This window comes from Artemia sp. Qi Xiang Cuo, chromosome 10 (genome assembly GCF_049724085.1).
Source record: "Artemia sp. Qi Xiang Cuo chromosome 10, ASM4972408v1, whole genome shotgun sequence".
Classification (NCBI taxonomy): domain Eukaryota; kingdom Metazoa; phylum Arthropoda; class Branchiopoda; order Anostraca; family Artemiidae; genus Artemia; species Artemia sp. Qi Xiang Cuo.
In genome coordinates, this window is record NC_142803.1 from 5,009,192 (window position 1) to 5,026,270 (window position 17,079).

The 17,079-nt window shown below is 34.4% G+C and overlaps 1 protein-coding gene across 3 annotated transcripts in view; it reads right to left on the reverse strand.

Moving 5' to 3' along the window:
* coro (protein coronin) overlaps positions 1-17,079 on the reverse strand; it is a 201,588-nt gene that overhangs the window by 103,766 nt on the left and 80,743 nt on the right. For 2 of the 3 annotated variants that reach the window (XM_089095230.1, XM_089095229.1), the window contains exons 3-4: positions 11,906-11,917; positions 3,024-3,178 (exon numbers count right to left, since the gene is read on the reverse strand). In XM_089095230.1, coding sequence (XP_088951356.1) covers positions 3,024-3,178; positions 11,906-11,917 — 167 coding nt within the window. The remainder of the gene's footprint in view (positions 1-3,023; positions 3,179-11,905; positions 11,918-17,079) is intronic. The other variant, XM_089095232.1, reaches the window with a different exon arrangement.

Genomic DNA, 17,079 nt, shown 5'->3' on the forward strand with positions numbered 1-17,079 from the left:
AACTTATTACACACACATACACACACGAAAATTTTATATTATTTTAGGAAAATAGAATTGATATGTGCACACACAAAAAAACTCGCACACACACAAAAACTTAAACACACGCAAACAAAAACTCTAAGCTAAGACTCTAAGCTAAAAACTCTAAATTATTAACTAAAACTAAACTAAAATAGAACTATAACTGAAACTCAAAGGTAAAACATCAAACTCTTAACTAAAATTAAACTAAACTAGAACTCTAACAAAAACTCTAAGATAAGACTCTAAGATAAGAATATGAAATCTTAAATAAAACTAAAATACAATAGAAAGACTTCATAAACTCAAATATAAAAACTCTAAAACATAAACGAAAACAATACTAGAAACATATCAGAAAATCATCGTTAAAAAAAATCAAACTCTAAGCTAAAATTGTTAAAAAATATAAATCTAACAAAAAAGCTCTAATCTCAGATTCTAAACTATTAACTAAAACTAGAAAATACCAGAACTAAAAGAAAAATTATAATCTAATGCTATAAGTTAAAGGACAAAACTCTTAACTAAAACTAAACAAACACTGTAGCTGAAACTCATGGGTAAAAAAATTAAAATCTCAACTAAAACAAAAATAAACTAGAACTCTCACAAAAAAAACTCTAAGCAAAGACTAAGCTAAAACTCTAAACTCTAAAATAAAATTAAACTAAACTAGAACTCTAACAAAAACTCTAAGCTAAGACTCTAATCTAGAACTCTAAACTATTAACTAAAACTAAACTAAACTATAACTACAAAAACAACTCTAATCTACTAATGTAATCTAAAAAATCTAACCTATTAAATATAAATAATATAAACTAGAACTATAACTGAAACTCTAATGTAAGAAATCAAACTCTTAACTAAAACTAAACTAAACTAGAACTCTAACAAAAACTCAAAGCTAAGACTCTAAGCTAAAGTTGTAAAGTCTAAACTAAAACTAAAATAAACTATAACTACAACAAAAACTCTGAGCTAAAAACTCTAAACTCTTAACTAAAACTAAACAAGAACTCTAACTGAAACTCATAGGTAAAAAAATCAAACTCTTAACTAAAATTAAAGTAAACTAGAACTCTAACAAAAAGCAGCGCATCCCTGCGGCGCATCCCTGCGGCGCATCCTTGCGGCGCATTCCTGCGGTGCATCCCTGCGGCGCATTCCTGCGGCGCATCCCTGCGGTGCATCCCCTGCGGTGCATCCCCCGACCCGTGGCGCATCCCCCTGCGGCGCATCCCCATGCGGCGCATTCCAGCCCCGCGGCGCTTCTCGGGCCCGGGGGACCTTTGAGGACGGGGGGGTGGGCCTTTGGGGTCCGGGGTGCCCTTTGGGGGTCCGGGGGCCCTTTGAGGACTAGGGGAGGGCCTTTGGGGGTGGGGGGGCCGTGGGGGGGTCGGGGGGCCCTTTGAGGCCCAGTGGTGGGCATTTGTGGGTCTGAGGAGGGCGTTGGGGGGGCTGGGGCTCTTTGGGAGCTTGGGGGACCTTTGAGTACCGGGGGCTTCCTTCGGGGTTGGGGTGGGGGATCGGAACCCTTTGGGGTTGGGGTAGAGGACCTCACAACACTGTTCAAATGGAACTTGTGTATTATAACGACCATAGAGTTTCACCCTCAAATTCTCTTCTAAAACCTTTCCTAAAATCTTCTTTCAAAATGTCTCTAACTGTTTCGCCGAAATAATCCCCTAAAATGTCTAAAACGGTTTCGCCCAAATAATCCCTAAACGTAATTTCAGCGTATTCCTTTGTTATTGGCATCTCTGTGCTTTCACATTTCAAATTTCTAGGAAACCCTTTCCTACATTAATCTCTTCATCTCATACATTTTCCTAGCTAAACTATTAGGGTTTCGTTAGAATATCAATTTATCTCTCCGACTTAAAGCTCCGTGAAGCCGTATTTAAAAATAGAATTTCTATCTCTTTAGACTCCCGCATAATTCCAAGATAACAAGTGATGTCATTTATAATTCCTGACAATAAAGATCAATGAAGCCCTATTTAAAAATAAAATATTAATTTTTCTCTCTGACCTAAAGAACGTTTATCCCTCAGACCTAAGATTAAAGAAGCCAGAGTGTTTCTTAATTTCCCCTTCGTGAATCAATAATTTTCCCGCCGATTATGTAAATAATTTCCCCTAGCGATTATGTAAATCAAGTTCTCAGGTTAGGTTAGCCAAAAGATCAAAGAAACCATAATGTTTCTTAATTCCCCCTTCGTGAATCAATAATTTCCCCGCCGATTATGTAAATCAAGTTCTCAGGTTAGGCTAGCCAAACAACATTGAAGCCATGTTTGTTTCTTAATTCTCCCTTCGTGAATCAATAATTTCCCCTAGCGATTACGAGCGATTAGCGATCCTCGTACGTAAATCAAGTTCTAAGGTTAGGTTAGCCAAACAATCTCTTAGCATTCGCGTCGAACATTTCCATTCTCACTGACAACGAACAGACGTAAATCATCCATAAAACAGACATGAAAAACATCAAATAAATCGAACAACACACATAACCATCCATGAAAACAGACATAAATGTGAGAAAGTTCCTGTTTTTCAAATTCTCACTGACAAAAACCATAAAACATCCATAATTTGATGTTGACAACCATGAAAAACATCAAATAAATTGACCAACACGCATAACCATACATGAAAACAGACATAAATGTGAGAAAATTCCTGTTTTTTCAAGTGAGAAAATTCCTGTTTTTTCATTCTCACTGAGAAAACCATAAACCACGTGGTACGTACCGGAGTAGAACCCCCCTCTCTACTAAAATCCAATATCATTTGGCATAGTCTAAGCCTCTTCGAGCTCAATTCCGCAACGATTTACGATCCTTCTTGAAAATGAAGCCCAAATGCATTGCCTTCAAGCTAATTGAGCTTCAAGCTCAATTTCACAACGGTTTACGATTCTTCTTGAAAACGAAGCTCATATGATTTACGGTAAGATCTAACAACACGTAACAAAACATGTAAATTACCTGGCAAGCCCAAAGTCAGGAATTTGCCAAATTTTGACAAGACAATCTTCTGATGCGCTTGCAATAATGTTGTCATTGTGTGGACACCATGCAATATCTAGTACTGGTCCTTTGTGCCCTCCAACCAGGGGGTGATCTGGCGCTATACGTCCAAACTGAAATAAATAGAAAATGATATGCTAAAAGGTACAAGGCAAACAGTCACAGACATTCACTGGTATCCATAAATCTTTTACAAGAAGCTTTATGGCCTTCATTTTATTCTAAACAAAATAATCCACAATTTAACATTAACAGTATTTAAATTACTTTCCTTTTTAAATTAAAAATATATATATATATATATATATATATATATATATATATATATATATATATAAATAAATAGGAAAAAAAACTCACATTTAAATGAACACTTCCATTCACTGGCGTTTTGTTTCTTTTGTTGTTTTTTTTTCTGTTTATGTGTTTAGTATGTTTTTATTTTGATGTAAGTTAATGTTTTTAAAAAGAACATTTTTTGTTTCATTTTTTTCTTTTCTCTTTTTTTACCGTTGAGAAAGGCTCCCGGACGTGGGGCTGAAATATTCGGAGTATTTTTGTTTAGTTAAGTGTTTATTTTATCGTATTCACTGCTTTATAAAAATTAAAACCCGTTTTTCTTGCTTAATTTTTCGTAAATGGAAAAGCAGTGTGGTCTAAGAAATTATTTACCAATACTATATGTAAACATTGGGTAAAGTTCATAAATTTCAGCCCTCCTCCCGGGGACTTTGGGGGATTAAGTTATCCTAAAAGACATAGTTATTATATTTTCAACCATGCTGAACAAAATGGCTATCTCAGAATTTTGATCGGGTGACTTTGGGAAAAAAATGAGCGTGAGAGGTGGCCTAGTTGCCCTCCATTGTTTTTGTCACTTAAAAAGGGCACTAGAACTTTTAATTTCCGTTTGAATGAGCCCTCCCACGGTATTCTAGGACCACTGGGTCGATACAATCCCCCCTGGAAAAAAAAATAAATAAATAAACACGCATCCGTCATCTTTCTTCTGGCAAAAAATTCAAAATTCCGCGTTTTTGCAGATAGGAGCTTGAAACCTCTACAGTAGGGGTTCCTTGATACGCTGAATCTGATGGTGTGATTTTCATTAAGGCTCTAACTCTTAGGGGGTGTTTCCTCCTTTTTTCGAAAATCAGTCAAATTTTATCAGGCTCGTACCTTTTGATGGGTAGGACGAAACTTGATGAATCTTCTATATTTGAAATTAGCATTAAAATTTGATTCTTTTGATGTATCTATTGGTATAAAAATTCCGTTTTGTACAGTTACAGTTACTATTGAAGCGGATCACTTCTTACTTACAGTTCGTTACCACGAACGTTTTGATACCAAACACACTCGAGAAGTGAAGTTAGGTCAATCCTAATGAAATATACCAAAATATAATGAGAATATAATACTTTAGAAACAAAATTATGGAAAATACGACTAAGATATAGGAAAAGCAGGCCACCCAGAACGCATTATATTAAATACTTAACATAACCAAACCAAAATATCAGCTCTATATATTGAACAATTAATTAAAATATACCTACATCGTAGTTTTTCCACTCAGCCTAAGCTAATTGTTTCTGAATACAGATAAAACAGGTTTTTCTCATTTCTAACAGAGCAAACTTCTCGAGTGTGTTCAATGTAATATTGAATTACAATAATACTGAATTAAATTTTAGCATCCGAATCAAAAAAGCACAAGATTTTTCTGTCTTTTTCTTTTTTTTTGCTCCTCTGTATCACGAGACTCCAATACCTTAGATTCTTCTCAATAGCTATTGGTATAGAAGGAGAGTATGCAGCTGTGCTCCTCTCAGGTGGTTTGCTGCTACAGTGAGGGGCTAGTACTAGTAGCTGATATTTCAAAGCAGATGAGCAAGAGTTTCGGGACTGGAGTATCAACTCAATTGCTTCCTTATATTTGTAAACTGCAATTGTTTTCCATTTTCTTTATAAATATAAAAAAAGACACATTTATTGATATACAATTCTTCTTTTCTTCTTATTATTCTTCTTCTTCTCATGCATCTTTTCATGCCTCAAAATAACTCGATTTAGGAAAGAAAGCCAAGAATGCAATCGATACAACACAGTTCTATGAGGATCTAAAAAATATTTGGCCGAAGAGTCATCGTCAGGGTTGCCACCCGACGAAAAAAACACTAGATTTTATTGATTTTTTCTTGATTTAGTGATTTTCTTCAATAATCTAGTGATTTATGGGCTGATTTAGTGATTTTTTGTTTATGCAATGTATAAAATCACTACAAATAGTCATAAATCACTAGGATAAGCAAACCTGATCATCGTAGACAGTAGATGATAAATTGAAGCTTTTAAAGACTATATGGCAAAATCATATTCAACTTATGAACATTTCGATTGTAAAGCAGTATGGATGAACCTGGGCCTGGAAACGCAGGGGCCCGTGACTAAAACGGCTTGTTGAAGACACTCTAAGAATGGCAACCTTTGATGTAAATGCCAAGAAACTGGCACGGTGATGGTTTTTTCTATACTGTCAAAACCAAAGCCAGGGATGAAGAATATTAAGGAGAAGTGTGAATTAATAACACCTCCACATTTTGTTGGATTGATTGTTGCGATTATAAAAGAGGCTGCAAGAAATTTATTTTGATTTTCTAGGGCCAATCTACTGATTGGAAAAATAAAATATATTCTACAGTCGAAGAAAACAAGATACAAAAAATATCTCTATTCTTTAAGAGGAAAAAGATAAGACAAAAATTTATGCCTAATTGCGGTAATATAATTTAGAAATGGGATGCGGTTTATGCAGGATGTAAATAGTTTAAAACGATAATTTTTAGATATCATAAAAAAAAACAATCTTGAGCCTAAAGAGAAAAAAAAACGAATAGCAACTTCGTAATCTAAGATTATAATACATAGAAGGAATGCTGATGTGACTTATTCTTCTTATATGGTTATAGGCCCCTTCTATATCGATTAGTGATGTGTGTGAAATCACGTATTCACTGAGTTCTATGTCTTCAACCCTATATGTGTTCCTAAATCTTCACAATATGTCTTAAGCCTTCTTGTTACGCTAAAAGGTCGTATCTGATATTTTTAGACTCCTGAAATGCCAAAAAAACGTCTATTGAAACTGCTCTCAAAGGGAGGATCACAATGAATTATACTTTGATCCTTTTTACCCAATTTTGCGTGCTTCTCTTCCCTAGTTTCAGATATGACCTTTAGGCGTGGCACCGTTGACGAGAAAAGAAACCAAAAGACGAGAAAAGAACTTAATTTTCTAATTTTAAACTACAAATGCTCAAAAACAAAAAGAGATTACGAAAAAAAGTAAAAAAAAAGTTCTTGACTTCGTCTGAACTTCAAACTAGAATGACTCATATTATTATTTTTTTATTTTTTCATTATTATTATTTCATATCCTGATTCCGAAAAGACAGATTGGAAAAATTGAAGAATTTGAAGAAAAGTCAGAAAAAAGCATCAAAATTGAACATCGCCTGATTCAACAGCATAATGATTACCCTTTTTCATTTCAAACTGAAGACATTCAAGATTTCTTCCGCACAAAACGCTTTTTGATTTTGGATATATGAACACGTTAAATCAAAGAATTCGAAGAAAGGTCAGGTTTTTGTTCTTAGCTTCAAACTTCAATGGCCCAAACGATTTTTTTTTCCATTTGTCAAACTTTTCGGTTCAATCAATCTTCCACATTGTTTTTAATTACTCAAAAGATGAAAAAAAAATATTCCCTGAAAGTGATAGCTGTCAAAATTTAGATAAAACTTACTGTTAAATAAAAACTCTCAAGTATAGCTTTTTAATTTTTTTAATGTTGCTATCAATATTTTCGCATTTTAAATTTATTAGCATCAATATTTAGATACTTATACATTTTAATATGAATCACACGTACCTATACATTTTATAGCATCAATGCTCGAATTAATACCGAAATTCAATATTTAATTTCAAACTAAAACGATTTTTCCTGAATTTAACTTATATGATTTGTTTTATATTTTTACTGGAGGCAAAAGTTTTTTATTGCTATAATCTTTGATTTTGAATGTTAGCCGCTACAAAAGACTATTTTCAGTATAATTTTTTATATGTTTTATTTTTATTTATCCATGTTCTTTTTTATTTTAAGCTTGTCCTCAACCTCCAATTTTTTTTTTCTTCTCAATTTTGATACTATACATATTTCAAGTCACACTTTTGTCTTCAGTCAGATTCTCTTTTTTTCTTTTTTTTTGATAGTGTAGTGTCAAGTGCGGAAATGTTGTGCATGAAGTTGCGAATAAGTATCCGTTGATTTGCACAAAAATGTGCTTAAAAAAAGGTAAAAAGGTATGCTACTTTTCCCAAACATAATACTTTTTGTAGATTAAATCAAGAAATTCGGAAAAAAGATCGGAAGGGCTTCTTAGCTTCCTCTTAAGTTTAAATTACAATCACCCTTTTTCACATAATACTTATTGGTTCTAGACCGCCGAACAGGTTAAATAAAAGAATCCAAAGAATGGTCAGCAAAGATACAAAATCCTAAGTTACTAAGGCCAATAGCAATGCCAACACTTTCCCAGGCAAGTTTTCTCTTGTAACAATTTTTAGATCAAACTCAAGCTATTTTCGTCGACAAGCTTTGATGAGTACATTTAAAGGGATAGGAGAATTCAGAAAATGAAACAGTTATTTCTCTTATCATGGTGTCAGTGCTGCCAGGTTGGGTTAGTTTCAGTGAATGGGGCATAGAGAAATTGAATTTGGCTGATAAATTAGAAAAATGACTAGCACGACTGGATAGAAATTAGTAAAAATTCAGAAAAAATCAGTAAAACTAGCCGATCTCCCCAGCCCCCCCCCCCTCAAAAAAAAATCTTGAACTGGCAACCTTTCAAAATTTTGCATTGACTACTTAGAGATTATCACCTCGTCATTTATCCCATGAAACTAACTCATTTTCGGTTTTAAGTCGGGACCGTTCAAATCTAATTTTTATCGGTTACACATTTCGGTTACGATGCCTCCCTCCCACCAAGAAAAATGCCTTGAGTTGGCAACCTTTTAAAATTTTGTATTGCCTAATTCGGGATTATCACCTCGACATTTATCCTATGAAACTGACTCATTTTGGGTTTTAACTCGCAACCGTTCAAATCTAACTTTTTTCGGTTACACATTTCGGTTACGATGCCTCCCTCCCCCCAAGAAAAAAGTCTTGAGCTGGCAACCTTTTAAAATTTCGTATTGCCTAATTCGGGATTATCATTTCGACATTTATCCTATGAAACTGACTCATTTTGGGTTTTAACTCGGGACCGTTCAAATCTAACTTTTTTCGGTTACGATTTCCCGTTACGATACCATCCCCCCAAGAAAAAGGTCTTGAGTTGGCAACCCTTTCAAAATTTTGTGTTGACTACTTCGGGATTATCACTTCGACATTTATCCTATGAAACTGACTCTTTTTGGGATTTAACTCGGGAATGTTCAAATCTAACTTATTTCGGTTACGATTTTCAGTTAAGATGCCCTCTTCCCCATAAGGATCTGATGTCCATGCTTGTAAAGATGGCGATAAGCTAAATATTTAAGAGAAAAATATTTTTTTTCCAATATTGTATCTTAAATTAACTGGCATAGATACTACCTAAACAAATGCAGAAACATCTTAATGATGGCATGCATGACATTTCTAAACTTTGATGATTATCCCAAATATAGCAAAACCAGACAATCTCATGACAAGAAATGTAAACAATTTAAGTCATTCACACAAAAAATAATGGTAATTCTAGACAATTCTTAGATTAAATCTTGTATTTATGCATATTGAGGGGTTGACCACTTCAGACAACATACTGTACATCTCGGAGCGTTTTCTCCACCACGCTTGACATAGTCTCCACCCCATCTACGTGCCTCCCCCCCCCAGGGTGGCTCACTTGCACCACAAAACAACTGGCGTACACAATTTTTAAAAGTGGGCATCCCCTCAAGCAATGATATCAATTTAAACATGTTGAATGCTTAACTGTTGTTTTAACTGTTAGTACCAAGGAAAGTGACAATGAAATCGGAATATTTAAAACTGATTGAGCCGAAACTTACACAACCATATATCGGCAAAAAATAGCCAAAAATATATGGCACTAAATTGCTTAAAAAGGTGTAGCTGTCTTTGGAAATATACAGATTCTTAATATTTGAATTTTTACGGACGGAAAGCGTTGTCAAATTTCAGTATTTAATTTTGCTTATTTATTTTCAACGTCGCAACACTGACGAAAACGGAAAACTGACCTATTTTTTTTAATTTTGAAACACAGGAAACATCTTAAGAAATTGCGGTTGTCAGGTACTAAGATAGGTTCAGGAGAATTTGTTCTTTCTTTTTATTTTCTTAGTAATTTAAAAAATAAAAAAGTCTAAAATTGTTGATCTGTAATCCTTCTTCTTTTCTTTTATGTATCAAATTCATTATTTTGTTTTGCCCGCACTTGATTTTTTATATACTTGCTACCTACAAAGGACGGTAAACCCGAATGCGTTATATTACACAACACAAATTTTGCAGAATAACCGAAAAACTAATAAGATGGTTTTTGAGTTTCTTATTTGTTATCATGGGGCAGTTCCTTCTTTAAGGATGGTCTGCTAGGTAACAAGTAGGTAGCAAAAACAATTTTGATATCAAAATTCCTTTTACAACTACAAGTTTTGCTCTTCTATTTTCACGGTTCAACGTGGTAACTATAAAGAAAATGCGATTCTGACCTTAAAGAAGGACCAGCATAACCAAAAAGTGTTCTAGGACAGGGGCTGGTTAGCCTACTCTCCGATTACAATTGACTTCTAAAAAAGGCTCCAGAACTTTCAATTTCCGATCGAATGGGCATCCTCCGAAGTTCATCTGCTCGTTTTAGGATTTAATATTATATTTTACTTCCAAAACAAAGGCCTAAACAAAAAATCCTCCCAAAAATCAAGAGCTATTATATATGTTTCTAACCCCCCCCCCCTTCTCTAGAACTAATTCAATATTTATCTGAAAACTCAATGAGAGTTTTTTTGTCTGCAATAAGGGAGGTACCACCCTGCGGCATCCTTATTCAGGCTTAGTCTAAATGAAATTTGGGCATTGAAATGGGATCTTTGGGCATTGAAACAGCTCGCTTATACCACCAGTTTACAGAGTTAGATAGTAAAAGAAGATAGTTTTTAGATGGATATTAACTTCCACATTCTCCAAATCTAGCTTTGAGGACAGATTTTCCTAATATAAAGGTAACCAGAAGTTTCAAATCTTCCTTTGTAATGCAAAAAAAGGATAAACCGGTGAGCAGGAAAAATAAGAAGGAAAAACATGCATATTGTTTGGTGATGCACAAGATGCAAACATATCCAAGCAAAAGGGTCCAGAACTTATTTCTTGAGGCCTATAAATGTAGGAAAACATCATATTTGATCAAAATGATTCGTGAAATTCAAATCTTATCACTTGGAATTTTGTCTTGTCTCACTCTCTCCTATTGAATGTCTAAGAGGGTGGACATTCGGTACCAATGCTTTAAGTATAGGAGTTGCTATTTTATTTTTCGGTTGCATTCCAAAAGTCAAAGAGATATCAGCTGCGTTGATTCAAAAGGCAGAAGGATATGTGATATTTTTTTCCAGTCTGATATTCGTAGCCCATCTTCCTGACTCACCGCATTTTATCGATTGGTTCAATCCGTCTTTTCGTATCTAGCTCGGTTCTCAAGAAACTTGGTGATCCCCCCCCCAAACTGTTGATAGTTTCTTTTTTTAAGACTAGGAGGTTTATGCCCGCTTTCTGTTTCTATGCTTTACGCAAGATCACTTTATTACGAGTAACTTCCAACATAATGTGTTCAAAGGAACTACCTCTAAAACCACCAAGTCTGCTTAAGTTATTATAATGACAATAATTTGTCCACTCAGTGCCATTCCAGTCAAGGCCATGTTAAAGCCGATTGCTACCTGAGCTCAATTGAAAAAGCATTCTGAGCTGATTGAAAGATTAAATTCCGAGGATTACCACCAAAAGTTATTTCTATACAAGTATTAACCTATAGACAGTTTATCCCCCCAGGCCGGATTCCTGGGTATCCCCTTAATATGCATACTATTGTCCTTAATACTAACAGCTCATTACAGCACCAAGCTGCCTGTGGCCAACAAGCTACGTATGATCTTCCTCCGCCCCAATCTAATAAAAGCATCCCTCTTTACACCCTCCCAACAAGTTCCATATATATATATATATATATATATATATATATATATATATATATATATATATATATATATATATATATATATATATATATATATATATATATATAAATCATATATATAAATCAGATATATATTATATATATATATATATATATAAATCAGAATATATCATCTAGTGATATATTCTAAATCACTAGAAATAGTGATAAATCACTAAGAGTGGCAACCCTGGCCATATCTCGGTCCGATCCCAATGGAATTCCGATAAGAATAAAGTGTTTAATTAGTTTCATGTATATTACTCACATTTACTTTAAAATTTCAATCTGGTTGGTCACTCAAACAACATTTAGCACGGCTCCCATAGTAGCCACATTGCGGTGGGTTCCCCTCTAATTTCTAGAGTTAATTAATTATGCCTAAAATTGTAATTATTAGAAAAGGATGCACAAATGATAGATTCTTACAGTCATATTAGTATCAAGTTATCGGACATTGTTAGACACAAGACACAAATAAAATACCGTTTTCCAAAAATAGAACCTTCACAATACCTTCGCCCATGGCTAGAAAAAGGAAAACAAACTGTTAGCAATCTTAAAAAAACAAACACAAAAAAAAAAAAAATCTTAACTTAGTTGAACTACACTCGATATATACAGGTTGTTTCCGAGCTTATTTGGTCAATCACCCTTTCCACAAAAAAAAAATCTTAGAATCCCTTGGAAATTAATTCTTCTAAAATCTTAATAGTAACTCAATTGATAGACAAAAGTTTTTATGTTTCCATACTTTCCGCAAAAAATATAGTAACGAAAAGTATAAATTAGAAACTTTGATGCAGGAAGCTATGATATTATTTATTGAACTCAGAACAGAAAGGTAGCACAGAAAAAAAAATTAAAACATTCAAAATCCTCTTATATATAGTTGTTAATCCTCTAACAACTTAGTAATCCTTAAGTCTATTTTTGTCAGCAGTGAACTTAAACCATAATTCAGTATCTGCAATACACCTGCATTTCACTACTTCCAATCACTATAATATATGTGTGGCCATTACGGCTACTTTGAAACACTCCAGCGACCACTCTGGGAACTACTCGTCTATATCGAAGAAAGACTAAATATTAGGGCCGTTTTTTAGCACTAAGATCTTACATCTAAGATCTTGCATCTTTCTGCAAAGATTATCGTTTTTTACTCATCTTCGTTCTAAGATCTTACAGCTCACTGATGTTAGCAAAAAATGTGAAGAACGCCACTGTTCTGCCATGTAGAACAATGATGAGAGAACTTTGATGATCTACTCATCATTGTTCTCAGACCGCTGATCAGAGCAAAATGATGAAATATATTTGCACAAAAACGACAAAAGATGTAAGATCTTAGTTCAAAGATTTCACTTTTAAGCGTTTTCTAACAAAAGCACATTGATGAGCGAAAAAAAGGCCCTATTATTGACGTTCCTAAGACCGAATACTTAAAATTGATCGATGTACTTATGATTCTCACCGAATAGCCTTCATCTCTGCCTTGGGCACCGAATTCAGATGGGACCCTATACATAAGGCAGTTTTTTTTCTGTTATTGATTTAAAACAAAACTCCACAAAACAAGTTTTCCAAAGAAAATTAAAGAGCTCCATTAAACCAAAAATGAGCAGAAAGTAAATTCAAATAATCTTCGCAGCGTGAAACTACCATAAATCACTATCAATACATAAATGAAACCAAAAAAAAACAGAAATTACAAAATAATAACCGAGTCAAACACAAAAGCTGCAAAAATTAACATAATTAGTGTTGACAACAGCCATGCTCTTTCAAGACCAGAACATAATTTGCCCTTTACTTACATATATAAAAAAAAAACAATGACCTTGGCTTTTTTTCCTTTACATATACGGACATTTATTCCTTAAAGTTTCAAGAATTTTGTTTATTCATTAATAAAAAAAAAATAAAAGGTATTATGTTTTCAGTAAAGGGCAAATTATATTCTGTTCTTGAGAAAACATGGGGGTTGTCATCCAAAATTTTGATTGGATGTGTTTGGAAAATGATGGGCATGGCGGGGGAGCTAATTGTCCTCTAGTCACTTTCGACTACTAAAAAGGGCACTAGCCCTTTCAATTTCTAATCGAATGAGCCCCTTTTGAAGTTTCTACGACAATTCCTTCTATACAAGGTGTCCTGGTCTAAAAATAAAAAAAAGGGGGTAGCTGCCCTCCGATCACTTGAATCTGAAAAAGGGCCCTAGAACTTCTGATTTCTAGTCCAATGAGCCCCCTCCGAAGTTTATACGATTACCCTTTGTATAAAAACCCTATATAGCCCCAGGATATAACTTATGACCCCGAGGGCTTGGGGGGGGTACCATAGTGCTACTGCGCTGCCTATGATCTAGGACCAGGTTTTTGTGGAAAGAAGTCTACATCGACTTTCGATGTGCAGCAAAACAATTTTGAGATCAAAATTCTGTTTCCCGACTATTCTAGTAAATACTACTACTACTACTACTACCGCATTCACCGCAGCGCCAAGCCGCCTGAGGTCAAAACAGCTACCCATACTCCTCCTCCATTCCGATCTATTCAAAGCCTCCCTCTTTATGCCATCCCAGGATGTTCCCATTTCCCTTAAATCTTTCAAACAACAAAAGCACGAAGAACAATAGGGAAATCTTTTTGCAAGACAGTGGAGATAATTTGAATTAATATTTCGGCCCTATGTCCAAGGGCCGTCCTCAGCAAGACAAAAATATATAAAAGAAAAAAGACTCAGAACAACATGCGACCAATAAAACCAAAAATTAAAATTTTTTCGAAGAAGTCCTAGCATCCTTACTTCAGAGAAGTTCAACCAGGATTGATAAAAAGTAAGGAAAACAAGGCGATTCAATGAAATGAAAGAAAAATAATTTAAAAACACGTTCTTGTTGCTATTCCAGCCTTTTTGGCAGCTAACCTCATAGGTTTTTTTGTGACCGGTTATGTGTTAATGTCTATTGGTTTTTTGAAATATTTTGTAAGATCATTTTTAATTAAATTTGTGCATAGAGCATTTAGTGTATATTCCCCAAAGTCCATATTTAAGGAAATATTATTATTAATCTTAAGTCTGATTTCAATTAATTCTCGGACTACCTGCTTTATGCCTAGGTCATTCTACACACCAATTTAATTAAAAATCATCTTACAAAATATTAAAAAAAACAGACATTAACACAGAACCGGTCACAAAAAGACCTTTGAGGTTAGCTGCCAAAAAGGCTGGATTAGCAATAAGAATGTGTTTTTAAATTATTTTTCTTTCATCTCATTGGACTGCTTTGAAAAATTTTTAATATTTGGTTTTATTGGTCGCATGTTGTTGTGAGTTTTTTTTTTTATATTTTTTTGTCTTGCTGAGGACGGCCCTTAAACATAGGGCCGATATATTCATTCAAATTATCTCCACTGTCTTGCAAAAAGATTTCCCTATTGTTCTTCGTGTTTTTGTTGTTTGTTATGGAAAAGCATTGTATATAGCGACGAAGACCACACTGCCTTTCCATCATAAACAATAAGTAGAAATACAGGGAACAACACTGTCTTGTATAAAAAAAAAAATTCCCTGTTGTTCTACTTATTGTTTATGAAAAGCAGTGTGGTCTTCGTCGCTATTTTCTTAAATCTTTCTTGATGACATCCTCCAACCCCAACCGCGGACACCATTCTAGTAAATGAAAGACAAGAATATCGGGCCTGAGAGCGAAACTGACCTACTGCTCCAAAATTCGTTCCTAGAAAACAAGATTCTTCCTCACTGTCCTCACAAAAACCACGCGAAAGAGCAGAGAAAAATTCTGCAAAATTTTCAAAAGGCCATATAGCAATTTTTTCAAAACTAACTGAAAACTAAATCTGGAATTATTTTATTTTTACATACTAAAATACTGTTAGTCTTAAATGTCCTTGTTATTAAGGTAATTTGTATTAAACTATTTCTAAATCAAAAGAATCATTCCCTAAATATTCTTTTGAGCAAGAGAGGAGGCTATTAGGTACTAAAAAAAAGAAAAAAAAAAACATATGAACTTATAAATCAACACTGACATATCTACCAACCTCCATGTAGAGGTGTACCTTCATCCATGGCAGAATTGAAACAGAAACTCTTTTCAAGCAATTTTTAAAACGAAACTGAAAACATAATTGTACCAAACATAGTGCTGTTGTCCTCTCATTAAAAGCGATGGTCCGGCCTCAATATCTTTACGTCAAAAATATCTTTATTATTTAGGCCGTAAATATTTAAAGAAAATTTGACCTCAAAAGTTCCATTCCTAACTATTCTTGTGAGTTAGCGAGGAGGATATAGATATAAAAAAAAAAAAAAAAAAAAAAAAAAAAGCAGTCTTCATCCATGTCAGAAACAAAATATCAAAAAAAAAATCTGCAGGCAAGCTATTTTTAACAAGTAACTAAAAACTTATCTGAGCCAAACATAGTGTTCCCTCCTCATCCAAGGCAGCAATACGGCCTGATTTTATTTTTAGGGCCTAAAATATTGTTAAAAGCTTTAAATATCCTTATTATTAATGTCTCAAATATGAAAAAAATGTTGACATCAAATGTTCCTTTTCCAGCAATTCTTGTAAGCGAGACAGACCTAAAACGATCACATATTATTCCGTTTATGATATGGGTTGCCCCCTCCTCAATCCCTCTCTCGTCACGCTAATTTTTTTAGTTTAGGAGATTTACAAAAAACTTCTTATTGTTATTCAACGGTCCTTTTATTCCACGGGTCGTCTCTAAAGAATTGGGACAAAAGCTCAAACTTGAGCTTAAAGAGCGAGGAATTGAGGTTTTTTTTAACTTTTGGACATTTTTCAAATAACGCCGGTAAATCCACCACCCCTCCGTGGAAAATCCCACCCCCAGGAAAGATTCTCCCATAAAAAATACTCCCAGCGTAAAATTCTTCTCACTCCACCACGCGACATTCGCCTCTTCGCTGAAAATTTTCATGTAAAATTGAGAAGCCCAAGAGAAAGTAAAACAAATAAAAAGATTTCTGTATTTCAGTTCTTGTAAATTCCCACCGCATAGACTTTCCCTCGGAAATCCCGCCCAGAAACTATTCTTCAAAAGGAGAATTCTCCTTGTGGAAAATCTCCCTGCATAAAATTCCATCCCCAAAAAACTTACGCATATTTCCCCATAACAAATGCTATACGTAAACAACGAGCAAAGTGCATAGATTGTAATTTATTCCTAGGGGCAGTAGGGGAGGGGGGTTCATCCCCACACATAATTTTTGAGAATTCCAACGATGCTGAACCAAATGACTATCTCAAAATTTTGATGGGATGTCCTTGAGAAAAGAGACATAGGAGGGGGGCTAGTTATCCTCCAATCTTTTTGGTCACTAAAAAAGAAATTTTTTATTTCCATTCAAATGAGTCCTCTCCGGATGTTCTAGGACCATTGTTTTGATACGATCATTACTAAAGAAAAAACGCATATCCGTGATCCTTTTTTTTGGGGGGGGGATTTGGAAAATTTCATATTTTTTGTAGATAAGAGGTTGAAACCTTAACAGTAGGGCTCTCTGATATGCTGATGCTGATGGTGTGACTTTCATTACGACCGCTTAACTTTTTGGGGTTTCCTCTTTTTCACAAAAAGGAAATTTTTTCAGGCTTGTAGATCTATGGAGGTTAACATTAAACTTAATGA